Source organism: Rhopilema esculentum, chromosome 5 (assembly GCF_057945365.1).
Source record: "Rhopilema esculentum isolate cy_ngs chromosome 5, ASM5794536v1, whole genome shotgun sequence".
Classification (NCBI taxonomy): Eukaryota; Metazoa; Cnidaria; class Scyphozoa; order Rhizostomeae; family Rhizostomatidae; genus Rhopilema; species Rhopilema esculentum.
The window spans coordinates 7,029,234-7,050,298 of record NC_142819.1 but is presented as its reverse complement, the minus strand read 5'-3'; the positions used below and the strand labels follow the sequence as shown (position 1 = coordinate 7,050,298).

At 36.3% G+C, this 21,065-nt stretch overlaps 1 protein-coding gene across 1 annotated transcript; it reads right to left on the bottom strand.

The window, feature by feature from the left end:
- Positions 1–2,571: 2,571 nt before the first annotated feature.
- LOC148960246 (uncharacterized) lies at positions 2,572–11,426 on the bottom strand. Its single transcript, XM_089116304.1, has 2 exons — positions 11,099–11,426; positions 2,572–5,309 (listed from the first exon to the last, which is right to left on the bottom strand). The coding sequence occupies exon 2, from the start codon at positions 5,259–5,261 to the stop codon at positions 4,635–4,637; it is 627 nt and encodes a 208-aa protein (XP_088972430.1). The 5' UTR covers positions 5,262–5,309; positions 11,099–11,426; the 3' UTR covers positions 2,572–4,634.
- Between the last annotated feature and the right edge of the window lie 9,639 nt (positions 11,427–21,065).

The following is a 21,065-nucleotide window of genomic DNA, read 5'->3' as shown; positions in this document are numbered from 1 at the left end:
AGTTGTCTCTGCTTGAAAAGTTCAAGAAACGCACAGGGGCGGATCTAAGCAACAATGATTGGGGGGGGGGGCATTAGACACTTATCTTGATGCCACACCCTTCAGGTCACTGGTAAATTATGGAAACGCCCATTTTTAAAATTCCTTTTTTAACTTTAAGGTGAAGACGATAAGAAGCAGTGGCGTAGCCAGGTTTGGAAGATTGGAGGGGCAAAGAAGAGAAAATTTTTGCTGACCACACCCTTAAGAATTTAGGAAAACACCCCATTTTGCAAAAGCGTTTGGAAAAGCTATGGCTTTTTTACGTGGCAATTTCGCTTTATACAACGTCATATCTGGCTTTTTGTGGCTGAACTCATTATACAACTGCCTATTTCCTTGACAATTCATCTAACGCTTACATTCTGAAATGTGTAAGGCGAGGAAGCACTACGTGTAAAACTTGATTCTCCACAGTTTAAATCAAATATCTAAAAATAACAAACAGGATTCAAATGTTTTCAACTAATTCCGTTCTCCTTGGAGCAAAATCCCCGACAAGCATTTCAGAATCCAATTTTTTTTAAGGATTGAAGCGCTTTAGCATTTTAGTTTCTATTTTATCGGGATTGTCTAAAGAACGTGAAAGACTTTTCTATTTAAATCCTATAACGTGGGATAAATTGTTGAACATTCTGTAGAGTTATGAAGGAGGGTCCCTGTGCGAGCGAAGCGAGCAGAAAATGTTTGCGACGATGCCCTTAGGATTAGCTTGAAACATTTCAGAATATTTCTTACAGTCGTTTGCAGTCTTTAAAAACGTTTTGATATTGTCTGAAATTTAAAGTCCCCCTTTAAGGTACTAATTCTATTGCAGATTTGTACTTTTCTCAGACACTGACTTTCTGAGCGGCCGCTCCCCTTGCTTCCCCCCGCTTCCCTACTGATAAGAAGATAAATGCTGATATCAAAGAGATAAATAAAATAAAATCTTGGCGTCAATTTGTTACTGCTGGCTACCAAAAAATGGTTTTTACCGAAAGGAACCAAATTTACCGCAGGAGACAGAAATATTGGGGGGGGTGTGATACCCCCTACGCCCCCCCCGCTAAGTCCGTCCCTGGAAACGCTACAGTGTCCTATTAAACATAAAAAATGAGTAGAAGAAAAGGACAACAAGAAACAGGGAAAAATGGAAATGAATAGAGTAGAACCTTTAACAAAGAACATAAGTTTTCAAGACTCTAGTAGCGACAGGACTCAAGACACGTCCTCCCTCCAGTTCTCGGCAGGATCAATTTTGAATTTCGTCTAAATTCGACAAGAAAATGTTGGGGGAGGAGTGATATTTTGGCAATGTACTTTTTGTGATGAAATCCTATGTTTGTCAATTTGCCTTTATGTAATGAAAAGCTAGTCATGGGCGTTTCCTTCAATTAAAATTGGCGTTCTTTTTGGCAAAAGTGTGTTTTTAGTGGTAAAAAGGGTGTGGCCTAAGAATTGTGCTTCCCACTCCCCCCGCCCCCCTCCCCCAGAACCTAGTGGCTGACACCGCCATTGCAAGATTCTAGGACTAGGACCTCTACCATTTTCCCCAATCTATAAACTTTTGGCCAAATTATGTGACTTTTTTTAAGCACTGAAAACACTGATTTAAGGAACAGAACCAACTTCTAAACGATTTTTTGTCCCCAATAGCCTCAGTCGGTCTGCGCGCCCTAATTGTTTGTCAGTGCCACTTCTATGGTTAGTGCTTTTCTATCCTGACTTTCTTTTGTGGTATAAAAACATAATATTACCACCTTGCTCTTGTAAGTTATCAAAATAAGAACACCGAAAACATCTGAAAAAAGTTGTGAATATTGGCTTTTTTCAAAGCATTTTTATTATGAATACGATTAGTCTTGTTACTCCTCAGAACTAAAATGAACGAGGAAGGTGCTTAAATAGAACAACTAAATTACTTGTATCACCACGACAATGCTAGTGTGAGGAGAAATATTACAGACATTCTGAACTTTTGGCGACTGCGACCTGATCAGAAATAATCATTTCCTCAAAACTGCATTGAACCTACCTACCTTGAAAGTGAACAGTGATTCATAATCAAACTACAAAACCTCTATATAATGCATTCTTGCCTAAATATTGGCGGATTAGATTGAAACAAAACTCACAATGTGTATACTATAATTCAGAGTTTAATTTTTGTTGCTAGATACGAGTCTAAGTGTTTAGTTTATGGCTATCAAGTATTGTCATTTTCGAGAATTCCTATTTTAAAGTAATCTTATTAATAGGAACGATGTTTTTTCACTTGAAATATTCAATTAAGACTAGAAATAACACAAATACTGCTGTTTCTTTTCTTTTTTGTATTCTGTTAAAAAAATCAGCAGTGAAAAGTGATCAAATGACATTCAGTTGCTTGTAGAGCTTTTGTTACATTTTAATTTTAGTACAACCATGAAATTAGTAAACGAATAAAGAAAAAAGTGAAATTACCCCCACCCCAAACGAACACAAATGGCAATGCAAGACCTATTATTTTGTGTTTTTTATTGTCAGGGATTTATTTTTCTGGGTGCGATTTTGGCAGATATTTATTCCTTTGGGTATCTGTGAAAAGGTCTGGGCCGAGCCCTCCTGTCATGTTATATTAGACTACACTTCCTGGGTCTAGTCTATATAATAGCAATGGCTGCTTAATAGTTTGACACTTAATAAAATGCATTTCTTCACACTTGACATCCTCAGGGTCTTTTAATCTCTCTCCAATAATGGTCACGATTAATAGCTTGCATGGCAGATTTACTGCCTGTTAAAGAGCGCTATTGATGTACCAAGACCTCCGGTTACAGCCCTCGATCGTTTCCTTTATTAATGCTTACATTGATTATAATGAGGATAGAAGATCTTCAGGATAGTATTAAATTGCGTTTATTGACCATAGTATTAAAATGCGTGTCTTGAGCAAAGTATTAGAATGCACTATATTGGGCAGAGTATTAGAATGCGTATCTTGAAAATGCCTATATTACGCCTAGTATAATTGCCTATATTGCGCCTAGTATTATAATGCACATGTTGAGCTTAGCATCAAGTTGCGTATATTAAACATAGTATTACAATGCAAATTTAAGCATAGTAAGAGAATATATATTTTTATTATATAACTAGAATGCATATACTGATCATAGTATATGAATGCATATGCTAAGTGTAGTTAGAAAGCTACATTGAGTGTATTTTAAGAATACATGTACTAAGCAAAGATAAGGATACGTAGAATGCTACTTGGCCCTGAAAAATCTACTTACATGGAGAAATCATCAGTGTCGTGAAAATTAGGGGCAAGAGGCAAAAGCCGTCCCTGTAATTGCTCAAACAGGTTTCATTATTATTTCCAAAGGAAAGCAAAGAATGCGATGCCCTTCTCTAACCAAATATGACTTTAGTTCAAGATGGTACAACTTCGAAAGGTATTCGCGACAAAAAGGCTGACAAGTCAATGAAAGTAACAAGATTGCTCTCTAATGTTCATCATCACAAAGTTCTAATTAAACTTTTCACTGAAACTTTCCTTTACAGCTTTTATGATTGCTTCTATACAATTAAACCTTGTAACAAATCACGTAACTCCCTTAAATAAATTTCAAAAATCTAAATGAAGCCAGTGGCGTAACACAGGCATCTGGGACCCTATGGAAAATAACTAAGGATGGGGCCCAGAGTCAAGAAAGTTGTCCTCCGGCCAAGAAAATCTTACCATAAACCTTTCTCATTTCAATGCGTTTCAATGAGCGTGGTCAGAAGCTTGGGAACACAACTATTATCTCCCCTTCTGATAACTCTACTGTTTTTTCAAAACTCTACTATAAATTTGTAGCTTGTTTTCTATTAGAAATATTTTTAGAAACTGATGTAAAGTAAAATGTTTATATTGATTAATAAAAAAATCGTATAATTCAAATCTTTAAATTATAAAAAGTTAATGCCTAAATTTGACAGTGAAATGTAGTTCTGCAAACATCTTCTTATTAAAAAACAGAATGATTTTGAATTTTATTCTTATTCTTTCATTTTTTTCATTGTTATATTTTTTAATCAAAAGGCTATAAAATTTTTTCAACTTCTTCAAGCTTCCAAATTTTTGCCCACCTTCCTCAATTTCTCTTTGTTTCTAAAACCCTCCTCCGGCCAGTGGCCGTGGGGCCGTCATGTTTTCCTGACTCTAACGGGGCTCCCTTTACGGAATGCAAGAAAGTCTTATCCAGCGCTGTATAGTATGTGAAGCACGGGTCTGCTACCCAGAGTAGAGAAGCATATTAACAAGATGTAAACTGATACGTTCAATAGAGAAAGCTGAGTTTTAAAACTTTAAATTTAACTTTAAAAGTGTTTTAAAATGAGGTTAACTAGGATGAAGTCTTTTAAAATGCACAAAAACTGAATTTTAAAGCCCCTTTTGATTGTGGGTCTTTAGTTTTCGACCTAAGGTACCCTAAACTGCTTTACGCCACTGTTAGAAGCGCTTGATACTTTCTTAAAATTCTGCAAGAGTACACTAATACACTACATTAATCTATTTGATGTTCATTCTCAAGAATACAATCGAAACATCTGATGCTTCAATCTGAGTCTATAAATTTTTCTTATAATATTTTTGGGAAAAGGAGCCACGTATTTTCCTTGTACTTTTTGAAATCTTCGTATCTTGACAAAGAGCGATCCTTCTTTAACATGTTTGGGTAGAAAACAAATGCAATGAAAACAGCTTGACAGACAAATGGCAACCAGTGGTGTGCAATTATGTTGAAACTCAGGTATGTCAAAACTTCACCGAGATAGTTGATGTTCCTGCTTTGTGAAAACAGTCCTTCTTGGATCAAACCTTTCCTGCACTTCAACATGAAATACTTCTGACAGTCTCCACAGTAATGAAAAAATACACCAAGCATGCCGATGAAAATTGCTATTGCAGCTGTTGTAGGAGATGGCTGGTAGCCACCTCTGATCAAAAGGAATGGTGCCAGCCAGTAGCCACATGGGCCTAGCAGTAGAAACATCAACACACAGCCTGAAATACCGAAATCCGCATCAAAGTTCTTGTCAGGAAAGTAGCATTCTTTAAGCAAATAAAGTATGCAGTAGGAGCCGTGCATTGCGAGATACATGTGCGGGCCTAGGCCAAAATTATCGTAATAGTACATAAGGCCTATTACCACAGGAATTGTCAGTGCCTTATGTGTGTTGATGGCATATCGTATTTTGCAGGCCATTTCCCTTTGACTATTTCCACTGTGTGGAAACTGGCAAGCCAATCTAGTCTGAAAAATGAAAAACATAAACGGTGAAAATAAGTAGGTGAAAACTTTTCAGTAAAAATTACATATCAATGCTGATACGCAAGTAAACATAAGATATGTAAAGCGCTACCAGTTCAAGAGTTCCGTAGTGGTGACGTCATAAAGACACACATCTAGAGACTTTGAACATTGGTCGTGCGGTCTGAAATAATATCATGAAGTACCTCCAAATGTGCAAAATCAGCTTTATATTGGTTGAGATACTGCGAACATTTCCAACATGAGGGGTAATGAAATACATACCTATAATGCTCGAAAAAGGGGGAACTTTAGATTACCAAATTCAAGAATTAGTTTGGGGAAACAAAGATCTTCATATTTTTTTACAGAACTGAATGAACAACTTTGATTATTATGAAGAGCTGTAATCGCTTTTAGCTGTGTAAGATCATTTATTAGGTTTCTGTTAATTTCTTTATACCTACATTGTTACTTTGATTTTGAGGACCCCCATGAAAAGCACCTCTTGGTGATTAAAGATTTCTTATCAACAATCAATCTGATCATCAGTCAATCATTGGTATGACTGATTGACTGTCACTTCAGTCAATCACTTCAATCATAATAATCAATCAACCAATCAGTCAATCAATCAATCAATCAATCAATACAGCCAAGTGGGAACAGGCTTTTTCATGAGGCAAAAGCACCGTGGCATGAGTTAGTCAAATAAACGATTTATCTCTTTACTGACCCAATCTCTGCCAATCATTAACACATTTAGCCGATTTAGTATCTTTAGAGGTATAGTAATATTCATTCTGATTTTATTTGAAGTGAAAGCCAATATTCATTTCTAATTTCTGTATTCAATATACATGTATTTCTGTAATGACATGCATATTGATTACGGCAGTAGAGACTGGAAACAAAATCCCTACGTATAACAAAATCTTCACTTATAGCTCTTTATTAGACCATGGCTCTTACTCATGCAGATTTTAAAAACAATGAAAAATGGGCCTGTTTGATGTTAAATATTTGGTTTCTACAACATGCTAATTAGCCTTTTTGTTTGGATGAAAGTAGAGACCGTGTAAGGGTTGAGTGGGCCGAGGGGCTTAACCCCCATGATGATTCCCAAATACACTTAAATCAGGCCCGTCGGAACCGGGGGGAGCTCCCCTAATAGTTGTCAAACTGCAGTATGTTTCCTTTATAACAGTGTAATGAATGAGAAAGAAAACAATGAGCAGCCCCCCCTCCCCCCAAATATGAATTTCATTCCGACAGCACTGAAAATTATGCAAAAAGCATCTGGTCCTTGGCTGTTAGAAGGTTTAGCCTTGCAAAATATCTTAACCACACACCACAAAGTGAAATACTTTACAAATACAAATAAATTTAAAGCTCTTGCAAAAGATAAAGGGCAATCTAAAATCGTTGGTTCGAAAAAATGCCTAAAATGAGGCTAAACCAAGCGCTCACGTTTGCTAAAACCTCTATTATATGCAAATAAGTTACTCGGTGAATCATAGTTAACCATGTGCCATTTCATGACATAGTGGCCGGGTTTCTGGTAGATTTTAGCAATCTTCTTATGATTCAAATCCAATTAGATTGACCAGATTTGAAATAAATTTGATCCAGAGATCCAGATTGGGAGATTTTGGGTAAAGGCTTTTTCGCTTCGGAATACTTGGTTTTGGTGGCGCATTAGCGGGTGATGATAAAATCCTCACAATCTTTAGCTTTATTCGAGAATAAAAATCTATCGCAATAAAAAATTATCCATTAAAACTGTCTAAAATGCACCGGGAATTAAAAATTTTTTACTTGTTTTCATTGCTAGCTGGAAATTGGTCCTTAACCCTTAACGTTTAGCAGCAACATCTTTCTCGCATTGAAAATTTAGACATGAAACTATTTTCCAAGCTTTGTTTGTGTCTTGAAGTGGTAATAAGCAGGGGCGTAACTTCATGCTTTTTGTTGGGGGAGGGGGGTGACTGCATTTTTGCCCTGCGAAAAAAAATTTGCCTTGCTAAAAGTTGAAAAAGCCATAAAGGAAAATGAAAACTAAAGAGGGTCTGAAGCTATATTATTGTCAAAGAATGATAAATTGCGTTGTTGTTTTATTCTAAGACGTCACATTCTTGCTTTGACAACTTTTTGATAATTTGTTTTAGACCACTGTAAGGTTGTGGTTCTCCTAGGAAAAACTTATCTTAGGCCTATAGTAGAAATGGGCTTCAGATTAATAAAGACACAGCTAATTTTTTACAAAAATAATTTCAATATGCACACTATCATCCCACTGAATTCATGGTTGGTTACGCTAGATGTAAAATCACTACAGACAAACATTCTTCAAGATTAGGATAACGAAGCTTTGCCACGATGTCATAAAAATAATTGTGGGAAAACTACCCCGCTGCATACTCTAAACTATACATCAAACAAATTTTGATATTTATTCTCAAATAAAATGGGGAAATATCGGATCAATGTAACAATTCAGCAATTCGACAAACTCACAGTCAAAGCTTCTCAAACCAAACAAAAAAGGAAACAATGATCTTGCAACGTCCATGGGCCACATTTACCCTTAATAAAACTATCAGACAATCGCACCATCCATATAAAAAACATTTTTAAATCACACTGAGGTTATTGCAAAGGATAAAAAATCATTATTAGGCTCTAAGCACAGTATTTGACATGAATTGTGCAAATTGTGGTACAAGCATGAAAATGGGTACACTGGGGCACAAGCTGAAAGTGCCCCAAAGTGCTATTTTTAGACTGGGGTAGTTGACCCCAGTCCTCAATTCTGGATTTCATTCATTCGTAGTTAACTAAAGTTTAAATTGAGCATGAAGGTATAGGTTTAAACACAGTTCTACACAATAAAAGTATAACAAATAAACAATAGTATCCTTTGATTCTATTTTTAGATTAGGGCTGTTGCCTCTAGGCCTCTATGTAAACACTCTTCTACAAGCCATTACTTGCTTTTGACGTAAACATGATAGCATGGCTGTCTACCTTTTTGGTTAACCAAACAGTATTTTTAGAAAAAAGTAGAATATTACCTCTAGATGCTACAAATGATAGACCCATTTTTTAGACTTGTTTCTATTGTAAGTTATTAGTCATGACTGCTTTTAACATAAAAAGTTTAGCATTCTAGCTTTGTGATACACTAAAATATAACGGAGAGATAAAATTCCGCCTAGTTTCTCTTTTCTGAATGGGATACTTAGATCCAAGCTCATTCGACTTTTTCATCTACTGTTAAATATCGCTAATTTTGATGTAAATATTAAAGTGTAGCTTCATACAACTCTTCAATCACCGAAAAATATTATGAAAAAACGCAGTTAATATATGCATAAAGCGATATGTTTAAATATGTACGCGTTTCCTGCCTCTGAAGGTCAATGCAATTAATCACATGTACAGGAAAATGTGACTTTCACATTTCGCTACTTCTGAAAGTCTTATACAATTTGTATAAAATGCTGACTATCCAAAGTAGCAGAAATGTTAAGTACCCTTACTGAACTTTCAAACTCGAACATATTCGGAGGGGCGAAAATCGATATAATTATAGGCTACTTTCAAACACGATTGATGTTATATTGGCAGCCAGCGCGAGTAGTTTGTATGACAAAGGCTAAACACCCAAGGTGCAATCTAATGAAGGGCACTTAGAAACATGTGGAAATTTCACTCCCTTATTGCTTTAACTAGCAACAATAGCATTGACTATAACAGTAAACCAATAATAGAATTGCACTGATTTTTCTAGCCTCTAGTGTTTTCCAAACTTCAGCAGGTAGTTCTTCTATGCTTTTCTTGAAGGCCTCTGTGAGGAGTAGTAGCAATCCAGAGATTTAATATTCACTTTATTTCGTATTCATACAGAAAATAGTAATGATTTATAAAAGAAAGCTTATAGAGGCCTGGGCTCCAGTAGTCCGTTCTAAATATAGCATCAAGGGTAATATCTTAATTGTTTTTTTGTTATACTTTTATCGTGTAGAATTGTGTTTAAACCTATATATTCATGCTCATTTTAAACTTTAGTTAACTACGTATGAATGAAATCCAAAATTGAGTGAAATCCAAAGTCTAAAAATAGCACTTGGGGGCAATTTTCAGCTTGTGTCTGTTCAGCATCATTATCAACGTGTCAAATTGCCCCAGTGTACCCATTTTCATGCTGGTACCACAATTTGCACAATTCATGTCAAATACTGTGCTTAGAGCCTAGACTATGAAGGTAAGACCCAAGTTCGAGAACTGGGTTCCAGTACCTCATTCTAAAAATAGCATCAAGGGGTAAGATTGTCAATTACATCTTTTCGTATTACTTTTCAGTTTGTTGAAGATGCCTATTTTAGACCCAATTCCATCAACTGGGACGAAAAATATCTATTGATGGTCCCTTAGACACACAATAACACAAAGCTAAGGGAGGTTAGTCCAGAATAATCTATTTGCAAACCAATGGCATCAGATCCTATGGAAATAAATTCTAAGTCCCGTCTCCACATTGCTGCATTCCCGTCTCCCCAAGGCTGCACTACATGTAAATTTACGTATCTTCTGAATTTAAAATTGCCTTTACAGGGCCCGCATCACTGATCCTAAACTTGCGGGGCCATCAATGTAAAGAAAGTTTTCTCTTACTCCCTCTAGCCCCAATTGTGGCAAACATTTTGCTGACACTATTTTACTTGTGTTCTTTGGTTGAATGTATTTGTTGTAATCTAGAGGTTTATCTATATAAGTCAATTAAGCTGAATTTATTCCTTCACTTAGCAAAAAATTGAGGAGGCAATGGCCCCCTGCCCCCCTGGTGCGGGCCCTACTATAGGCAATACATCACACACAGCTTACAATTCCAAAAACATGAAAGAGTCTCAATACAATGCCTAAGCTCATATCATAAACAATTTCTTCACCTAGCAAGTGTAGACTTAATGGAATTCAAACCTGAACATAGACTGGCCCCTCAGCTTTTTACAAAATTGAATGAACACAAATGAACACAAAAGGTCCAATAATTTCTTATAGGAAATTCTATATAAACATAAAAATTTCAGTTTTATAATAAGACCTAGTTTTTAGGCTATTTACTAGTGTTCTTTAACGATATTTTTTTCAGACATCCTTCAGTTACAGGGCCTCCGGCGAAGGGGGGGCCGGGGGGCCCCCTCACTTTATTGTAAAACAATAGTACTTTTTTCAAAATCTTTTGTAACGAGTGTCAAATTTTCCCTTGGCCACCCCACTTTCCAACCTGTGTCGGAGCCCTTGAGTTTAACACCAAAAGGTAAATTTAGCATATAGAGCTCCCTATATTTGATGACGTGGGTTTAGAGTTTGAACATATGATAGCCAGACGCAATTAATTCGAAAGTACACTGAACAAAATCAAGTTCATCATTCTGAATAGAATCAAGTTTCCTTTTGTTAATGCAAATGAAAGGTGTCAAGATAAGTTGCTTCGGTGTCGTAAAAAAGTTTAGCTATGCTGCATTATCGATTTGTAAAATTATATCAACTATGGTAAAACATATTTCAATAGTCGCTTTAATTGTCAGTGCAAATGATTGTCACTTTTTCATCAGATGCAATTCAAACCAACGAAGTTTACTTGGTCGCAAACACAAATCGGCATTCTTAAACTACCCTCTAAGCATGAAATAAATTGTTTCTAGTCATCGTAAGATCGAAAATAGGTCACAAAATAATGCTTGTTTAAAGAAAAAGCAGGCCGTAAGAGTTAACAGAAGAGTTACCTCGGACAATCAGGAACAGTTGTATATTCGTGTCGAAGTCGACAAGGAAACGCTCTTCTTTGTTTCGCCTGTCTTCAGTTTCTCTGGGAAAATTCAAGCTCGGTCTGTTTCGGGACCAACGTTATCAATTTTATCAATTGAATTGCGGCTTCGGAATACTTTGCCGAGCCTGTAAATCCTTTTTGAACCTTGAAGCTACGGCTGCTGTACAACACAAGAAGAAAGGCTAAATGACGTTGTCTACCCAAGAATGCGAGATAAGCAAAGCCGAAAGCAAATATACTGAACGCTCACATGACCCAAGTGGAACGTCGTCGGCTGGATCATGCTATAAATCTAAAGTAAATTTGCGACAGAATTAAATAGGATATGACCATTCAGTTAGACTTTGGTTGCATAATTTATAACTTGTAAGCGAAACGTCTGCAATAATTGTCCGTAGGGAAGGGAGAAATGAACAAGTCACATTGTCTCAAACCAAGGGGGCTTATCCCCAATAAAACTGGCTCTTATTTAGGAGACTGTGGGATTTGCTCTTCTTTGCATTTAATAACATCATTTACAGGGAGAATACGCTGTAGTGCAGTCGTTGAAGTGATAAACCAGGAACAAATTAGTAGAAAAGGAAAACGTACATCATTTTACGTAGAATTTTTCCTCTATAACATACTCAAAAGCGCCTAAAATCCAAATTGGGGAAGAACTTTTCTAGAGCTTTTAAAAACATGAGCTTTGACCATATGCACAATATCATCTGCAGAGGAATTCTGCAAAATATGAATATCTTGCAACAATTCAAGGCGTAAATTCTGAATTTGGTAGCTAAACAGGTATTCGAGTGGATAATTGAGAAATAAAATTGAGTATCAGGGCCCACGCCACCGGAGAGCCGGAGGGGCAATGCCCCCCCCCCCCCTACAATTTTGGTAAGCAAAAATATTTCCATAGATGTCATTTTTTCAAGCCCTAAATTCAAGTTCAATGTATAAACCTTGGCCCCTCCACTTAAAATTCGTGGCATGGGCCCCGAGTATAGGTTGAACAGTAGCAGAATAATAAAATCTTGTTGCTAACCTGCCAAAATTGAAAATTCTTGATTGTAAATAAGAGTACTAATTTCCAACAATTTCACAGATAGATCAATTCTGTCTTTTAAAAAAAATCTAGCATTTTGAACTCTCTGCCCAGGATGAAACGTGAAAAGCAGTTGTCATGATAAATAATTATATATTGCGTCTGCTGCTACAAGATCAATGCTGCCTTGAAGGCAAGGTTATACATTTGCAGTCCACGAATAATGCCGCGCCCTTCCAAAGCTTATCTTGTATTGGTATCGTTAAGACATTTCTAGTACCGCTGCAAGGCGGTACGGGCCCTGGAGCTAAAGTCATCACGACTCCCCAATTTTCAGCGAAGGCCAAATGCCCTTGCTTTGAAATTGAAGGCTAAAATGGGCTTCATTTGTTGCTTTTTAGCGTGGTTAAAATATTCACCTTCTCTAAAACCTTCTCGCGAATCTTCGGCCTGGGGTTCTGTTTATACAATATATGAATGCAGTGTTACGCGGCAAATAAAAGTGAGTCAACTTATGAACCCAGCCCCCGCCCTCTCCCAGAAATATTTTATTCAAACTATTGCTCATCAATTGTCAAGCCTTTACAGTACCAGTTTACAAGTTTTGTTAAGGCAGAGACGTCGATAACATTACTAAAGTCAATCTTTTTAGCAACATCACATTCAATACTCAAAGACAAGTCATTTAGCTAGCCATCATTCCTTGTCATTTTGACGGACCTACTTTGCTAGCCTGAGTCCAAGACCGTCGAAAAAAACGCATTACACATACAAAAAAGCAGAATTAATTTCAAATACTTTAATATCTAATTTCAGGCATTTTAGGGCCTTTACTGGAGAAAGCCTTACCTGGAATGGTGCTTCATTGTTATATAATCATTTGTAGCAGTCAGGGGCGGATCCAGACATTCGCAACATTCGCACTGGCGAATGTCAGATGTCTTTTTGTAATTGTCTGTTAATACATTTTAGCATTGTGAATATTGTACTAGAAATGGCCAGATAATAAAAAAAAGGTCCACATAATACAAGAAATAAAAGTTTTGTTTCCTGCCCTAGTTGCTATGATGTCACCTTGTTGTTTACTTTTTAGGTTTTATTCCCTCGTTTTCGTGATTAAGAGATGATATATTTGAAAGAGGGCTCCCCCTTTTACGCATAAATTCACAGAGCACCAATAAGGTTTGATGCGAATGTCGAATGGAATTATAATATATTAGGCATGCGTGCGCAAATGAAGTAGTACTGAAAAATGTATGCCAAAAATTTGTGCGAATGTCAGTCAAGCTATGTTATTTAGCCATCTGAAAACCAATAGGAAATGTATATGGGAAATTTTTTTGCGAATGTGGCGAAGGTAGATGCGAACTATGTTCGGTAGCCAGTTGAGGGAGAGAACCTTGGAAAGAGAGCAGATTGAAACCTCGCTTCCACATCAACCGCCATGATTGTTGTTGGAAAGCTGTGGAGATATTTGCTTGCAGAAGAGGAGCAATTGTACTTCAGAGGGAGTGAAAGGAGTCAAATATAAGATGATTTTTAATTTGAATCAGCGGATTTCTTATGAAGATGTTCAAAGTTTGTCGAAGATTTTGGTTGATGGATGGAATTTGATAGATGGCAATATGCGAGGACAGTTCAGTTGGACCTAAAATTGTTGAACCAAAATTTGCCTATGTTTTCATTTTCATGATGGAGGACGTTATTTAGACAGAGATTCAGACTCAAATAATATTTTGAAAAATACGTGTTGCATTTTAAGGTAAATAGCCATTTTTATGCAGGCTTTCAATCAGAACTTTTAGGGTTCAAGTCAGGTACATCTTGATAATGATGATGTAGCATTCTGACGAATGATGCTGTTCTATAAATATCTTGATGAATTTGAATATGCTGAATTTTAGAGTTCTAGATATTTTTTATTGATAGATGTTGTTATTATCACAAACCTGTAAATAGTTTGACTGTGCTGGGGATTTGTTTTTGAATAAGATATTGCATTTTCTACGGCGTATTCTTTTCTTGTTAATTTTATGCTGTCAGTTTTGGAAAAATCTAGACTGCCATATTTGTAAATGAGAAATTGTAATAGTATTTTGATTTTATTTGTCTGGTCATGCCATAAATATGGTAACCCTTTTCACGAGTTTAACCTCTAAAACTAGTAAAATTATTTGTGGTTTCCACACTATAAGAGTATACCATTTGAAACTTTTGGTTCTGAAATACCCTTAAGATTCATTAATTTTTGTTTATGAATTTGCAAGTGACTGACAGTTTTCTTTTCTATGTAATTGTGTGTGTAAATAAATGTAAATATGGGTAGTAAATAAGTGCAATCAATGGAATGATCCTAATGGGGGAATTACTACATTATTAATAAGAAATTCACAGCAAGTTGGTTCTGCCAAGTAAATATCTCATATAAATCCATATAGTAAAAGTTACTATGTTTGCCTTATTTCTTTGGCATTACTGACTTTGTTTGATGTACATTTAAAATTTGTATATAATATATATTTATGATGTTCTTGTTATGGAAAGACAATGAATTGTTTTAAATTCTGTTACATTTGCTGTTTTACCAACACCTGAAAATACTAAAATTGTATGATGTGTATTGACCTAACTGGTATTTTTGGCCATGTTTAAGGCACATCACACAGCAGTTTAGATAGAAAGGTGAATGCACAAAATAAATAACAGAAAAGCTCTGAGCCCCTAAGGTACTTGGTGTTGAAGTCAAACATTTGGGTGGATATTGCATTGAAAATTTCTACACTAAACACAGTATTTGATTGTTAAATAATATCATTGTATAAATAGAACTAAGATTCCTTTCTTTAAATGGCTGTTTTTTAAGTGAGTGACATAAAATGTTTTTCATGAGTTTTTCTCCCTGAGAAGGGGTGATACACACATCTAATATACCCTTATTTTAGCTCATCCTCTTTGTTCTTGACAATTTGTGGTTCTGTGCCTAGACTTGCCATTAAATCATTATTAAGAGGACATTTCAAATCTTTGCTGCTGTTTTTCCATCACAAAAGCCATGTAGGAAACAAAACATGCCAACACAACAAAAACTTGATGAGTGTTTCTCAAAATTTTTCCAGAGATCTCTTTTCTTGTTCACTCAATAAGTAAAATGCCAAATTGTCAATGAAATCCAGACCTGGCTGTTATTCTTAATATTTATCCTTAAATTTCTCAACCTTTGAGCCTCAACATTTTCTGTTTCCTAATCCTAAAACTTAATATAAGGAAAAATACATCTTTAAGTGGAAAACTTCGATTCTGAGACTATAGTAAAATGTGACTGATTTTTTTTTGGGCGTGGTCATATAGGCGTGGTCGAAACTTTGCGAATGTCAGATTTCTTTCTGCATCCGCCCCTGTGTAGCAGCATTACCACAAAGGAAGCAATATTTTTTCTACCTGAACTCAGTAAAACATGATCGCAGTCTTTTAGAACAAGGTTTTGCGCTAACATTTTGACTTTTTCGAGGTGCCTTTCTTTGGTAAAGGAGGTCTCGACGACAGTTTTGATAAACCAAAAACATTTCCAGTTGGAGTTATTTTAACTCTCTTTGTTGAATAATTGTTTGAATCAAGTCTCACGTGTCTTTTACTGTCTTTTATTGTGTTTGAGGCACCTTCTTCATAACCAGTACTGCCATTCTATTTTTAAAAACTAGCTTGCATATCGCAAAGTTTTAGTCCACTGAATTGCTTAGCGATTCTGCCATTTTTTCTGAGAGCACCAGTTTCCAGAGAGTACCAGTTTCCAGAAAGTGAGCCGTTCATTTGCACCAATTATTAGTAAATAATGACCTGTGTTGATATCGAAATCACAAATGGACATTACATCTTTTGCTGGCATGTCCCCAATACCCCAATAGCCCCTCTCCCGAGTAAATTGCAAAGGCATTGAACAACTTTATGTACAATTTTGCCTTTATAAGATATTGATAGATGTCCCTCGCTTATGGTGCGTTAACGAATTTTGTGTTTTGGCATTCAAAAACTGCCTGTCGGTTATAAAATTCCTGCCCATGTTTTTAGGGAAATCAGTAAAAAATGGCTTCTTCCTTTATAAGCACTCTTCTTTATTTTTGAAGCCTTGAAAACAGATTTCTTGCTTTTCTGGACAGATGCGCTTCAAGTATTTGATTATCGTGTGTAGCCTCGTATATCATATAAACATCAATATAATTTTTCCCCGCGGTCGAGCTTAGGCGATTTTGAGTATGATATAGAGGAAAAAATTCTGCACTGGATGGTGGAAAATTCCCTTTTCTATCATGTTCTTTCCGGTTGACCTTGAATGAACACTCCAAGACCTCACTATTGCCAGAAAGCCAAGTCATTCTTATACATTTGCTCAATCGCTTTACCTAAGACTGGATACAGTAAAGTCCTCATTTTATCTTTTTCATTTACTCAGTCCTTGAAACTCCGATGATCCGAGAAAATCCTTGAAACTTTTTGTACGTCCCACCACTTTTTGTAACCTGTTTGAATTCATCCGGTTCATTCGGTAAGAGCTTTCTACCTCTACAAACGTGGCAAAGGCAATGGAGGCTTTTTCTTGCATTTCGACCATTTCATGAAGAAAGAAACCAACTTTTATAAATTATATACTAAAAATCCCCCCATCATGACCAAAATCACACAGCCTGCAAGTCAAGAAGGTAAATAATGCATAATATCTACTATTGGATTAGATTATCTGCTTCCAGGGCAATTGCCCTACCATCCCTCGACTTTGCCCCCGCACTCAAGAGATTTTTTACCAAGTAGCTTGACAGGACTACCAGCCCCAGCATTTGAGGCACTGTGAAACGTTGGAATCTGTGTTGTAGTTGCTGATTGGTTAATTACTATGAAGTGATCTCCACTTTCGACACGTTCCTTCGTCCTTACTGTATAGTAGAAGCATTGTAGATGATTGAACTGCATTATGGGATTAAACCTTTCCCTCTATCATGTTATACACCAGTGAGAGCATAATGCATACTCTTGCTTGTGGTCAGGGGGGTCTGGCACGGGGGAAAAAGTGGCGATCGCCACCCGCGCCCTGTGTACAAAACATTTACGGGCCTTTTCGCGTTGGAGAAAATCTTTTAACTTAATGTCAAATACTTAATGCCCTAGACTGATTATATTGCGATTAAAGTCCCAATACATGCGCTTCAAACCACCCAAACCCTGGTTTCCGTTATTTCAGCCATGTGTTCAATCTAACGTGTACCCTGGGTCCCAGAGCCACAAAATTTCGAGCGCGTAAACAGAATGCCAAGCAGAGAAGCGAATGAGCGTACTCTTATCTTCTATTTCCGCTCTCTAATTTATGTGGCTCTGATGCCCAGGGTATCTGAATGTCAGAGACAGTGCTGTGGGAACGAAATTCATATTAGGGGAGGGGGGGCGGCTGCTCCAGGGGCGGATCCAGACAAAAATTTGACATTCTCAAAATCCATTATGACCGACCGACCACGCCCATTTCCCGGAAACGCCCAAGAAATTGTTTTCTGTCTTTTATGGATGCAATGATTAAAATTATTGAAATTTTAAGAGGAGAAATAGAAACAAACAATAAGAAGTGGCAGACACCCAGGGGGGATGAAGGGAGGTAGTTGTTCCCCAACATTTTGGGAAGACAGAGGTCTTTTATTCTAAAAAGAATGGACAAATGTGATGTCATCTTATCAAAAAAATAGGCTTGCCCCCTCATATTATTGCCCAAAAAACAACAATGATGCAACATTAAAGAATTACTTAATAAGCATAGCAACACTAGTAATTGAAAATTGGGTAATGCAGGGAAAAATAACACAAAGACCAAGACAAAATGTGTGTGGCAAATTGTGCTTGGTTTTCTAATGGTTTAACATGTGGAATTTTATAGAAAGAAGTGTAGTTTTGTGGACATCCAAATGATTGATAAAAATTTAAGGGCACAAGACTCATCATAGAAGAGAATTATTAACGAAAGTTGACCAATGAAATTACTAAAAATGCAGGCACTTTCAGAGTATACAAGCCATAGAAACTTGGACAAAGAAATGGGCAAAAACCTTTTCTAGCAACAAAAGTAGACTGCTAAGGCTAGTCAACTTCTTTCTGGATGCTAACTCTCTTTAACGCATCATATCTTTTGGCATATGATAATTGCACTGCTTTAGAGTAAAATATTTCTGCATCAAAGTCAAAGTCTGTATATCTGTTTCAGATTTGTTGTTCATCATTTGGAAATACATGGAAAAAAAATTACTTTGGGATGACTGTCTATTTAGTAGATCCATCAAATTTAAATTTGAATCTTCTGAGACCTGACACTTTATACTAAACTTCCCTTTACTTAGCTTTCAGATGCACTTTCTTTTGTCAAAGAAAATGAATATAATTTTTTTGCCTTCATAATATTTCCTTCCACAGGAATGTTAACCAAAATTAGCTTTTTATCCAAACCATAATTCCATCAAAACTTAGTCTGGTAATAGGCTTGCTAAAATAAGCAAAAAAATGCATTTCTCATCTTTTTTCTTGTTGAAAGACTACTCCACTACTCCAACTCCTGCCATACTAGATTACATCATACCAAATACTGCATTTTAACATGCATTAAAAACAGATTCTATCTGCCTTTACTGTGTGTACTAACTTAATGTAAAACATACTTTATTGGACACCATTTCCAGTTCCTAGTACCACCTTGTTCAAATAAATATATCTCAAGATTTTGACTTCTGTGTTGCATTCTCAATAAACCTTGTTCGTTATTGGCTTGGTATCAATAAAACAGAAAAGGAGATGCATCTCCAAAACAAGAGTGCAGTGTATGACAATAGGCCCATGTAGCTCATATGATTAACCACATAAAATTTCCAAAGATGCAACATGTCAAATGGTTTCAAAATAGAACACAACAGCCCACCATAGCATAAAACTTTTCACCAAAGGCTGTGACAACAAATCCTATTCTGCTTGGTAACAATATCAGTAACAAGACTGTAAGAAAGTAATGACTTCTCTAACTGTTAAAATCTCTCTTAACTTTTTTACAGCTAGTTCTTTAAATTAAATTACAGCAAAAGTGAAAATCAACTTGCAAATAAATAACATGTTATTTAAAACAAATTAAATAGCTATTCAAACAAACTAAAATGTATCCATAAACATTATATTACAAAGATAGGCAACCATTTAATCATTGAATGAATATTCTAGTTCTAGTTAAATTCAAAACAGTGCAATTTTTGTGAATTCTACATTCAAATCACATTACACAAAAACAGAAAGACAATGGTAGGGTATCAGTGTTAAATTAAGTATTTTACCAGCATCCAGACGGGCCAGTCTGCAAATAAAACAAACTTTTTGCAGAATTTACCACCTGAGTCTCTAGGCCCAGTAGCAGCAGCACAAAATGAACCCCTATATAAAATTTATCAGCAGTACCTCAAAGTCTGACCCTCTCTCGTTCAACAAGGTTCAGCCATCAAAATGAAAGAATTATTTTGCCACAATAAATGTCGAAGGTTGTGTGTTACGATCTGGTTCTGGCGCCTAGGCCCTCCCGGCAGACTTGTAAGTAACCATTCCCTAGTCAGCGAAAAAAAATACTCCTCGATGGTATCCAAAGCACAATATCGGTCAATAACTGTTTCAATTCTTCCAATACATCCATACTTGCAATGGGTTCTTGTGAAATTATTCTCTAATCAAGCACAAACACATATCATTACCAAGCACTGCCACTGCCACAGCCACTGTAGTCTGGAGTGGAGTGTGGATTCTTGATCACGTGAAGTTGGTGTTCCCTGTCAAATTTGGCTACTTTGTGGACCAGCCCACTAACTTCTCAAGATTCTCAAACTGCGACGTAGGCAAGACCTCATAAAATATATGTTAAACATATGCCAGATATACCCTATTAAAAGTGAATGGGTTTAATACGTCATTCTGGCGAATTTTCCTCTCGTTAAAATCTTTCAGGTCGACCTCTTCTAAGGGACAAAAATGAATTGAAATTATCTGCGTGCGCATGCAGAAACTGCGTGCAACTTTCTAAAAATGCGAAGGAACTTCTCAAAATGCATGGCAACAGTCGATAAACTTTCTAAAAATCATGCCTAGATACAGGACACGGCACAGCCTCTTACTACTCTCCTGGGTACTAGGTTCAATGAAGGAGAATTTGGTTTTTCATCGGAGAAGATATAAAAATGTTTCGCAAAGGCAAAACGGAGTAAAATGTAGCAAATACGGCGATTGTGTAGAAATAAATACCTAAAATACATAATAAAAAGATGTATGCTTATCTTGAATCTTAAATCTGAGCTCATTCATTACTTTTAGCATTTTATTTAGAATAATCAAACTGGGAAAATCTGACATTCTAAATTGAGAATGTTGAGAATGTCTCGATCCGCCCCTGGGCTGCTCATTGTATTTATTTCCACTTAGTACAATGTTATATCAGTAAATGAAAATAACGTATAATTCAAAACAGGAAATTGAGAAGAGAGATGACAAGGGGTCGTTACTATCATCTTGTTACAGAGATCTGTATCAGGATTTAACAATGCTAAGAAGATTTGTTGACACAAAGATGAAGCAAAAGAGCAATAAGAGCCTTTTCTCAAGAATTGCTGGCATTTGCAAATTGCTACCAGCAGCTTACCGATCAAGTGAAAACAACAACTGGTGGAAATAGAGATCCTGAAAACAGACGATCTCAAGGAACAAGCTCTTAGAGATAAAAAACAAATGGAGAGAAAAACTGTGAATTTCAAGGTGGGGATTCACAAAGAGAGAAAGGACACCAAAGTCGACATCGACACCCTTTATCAAAAGGGTAAAAGCTTGCCAACTGTGCACACCCTGC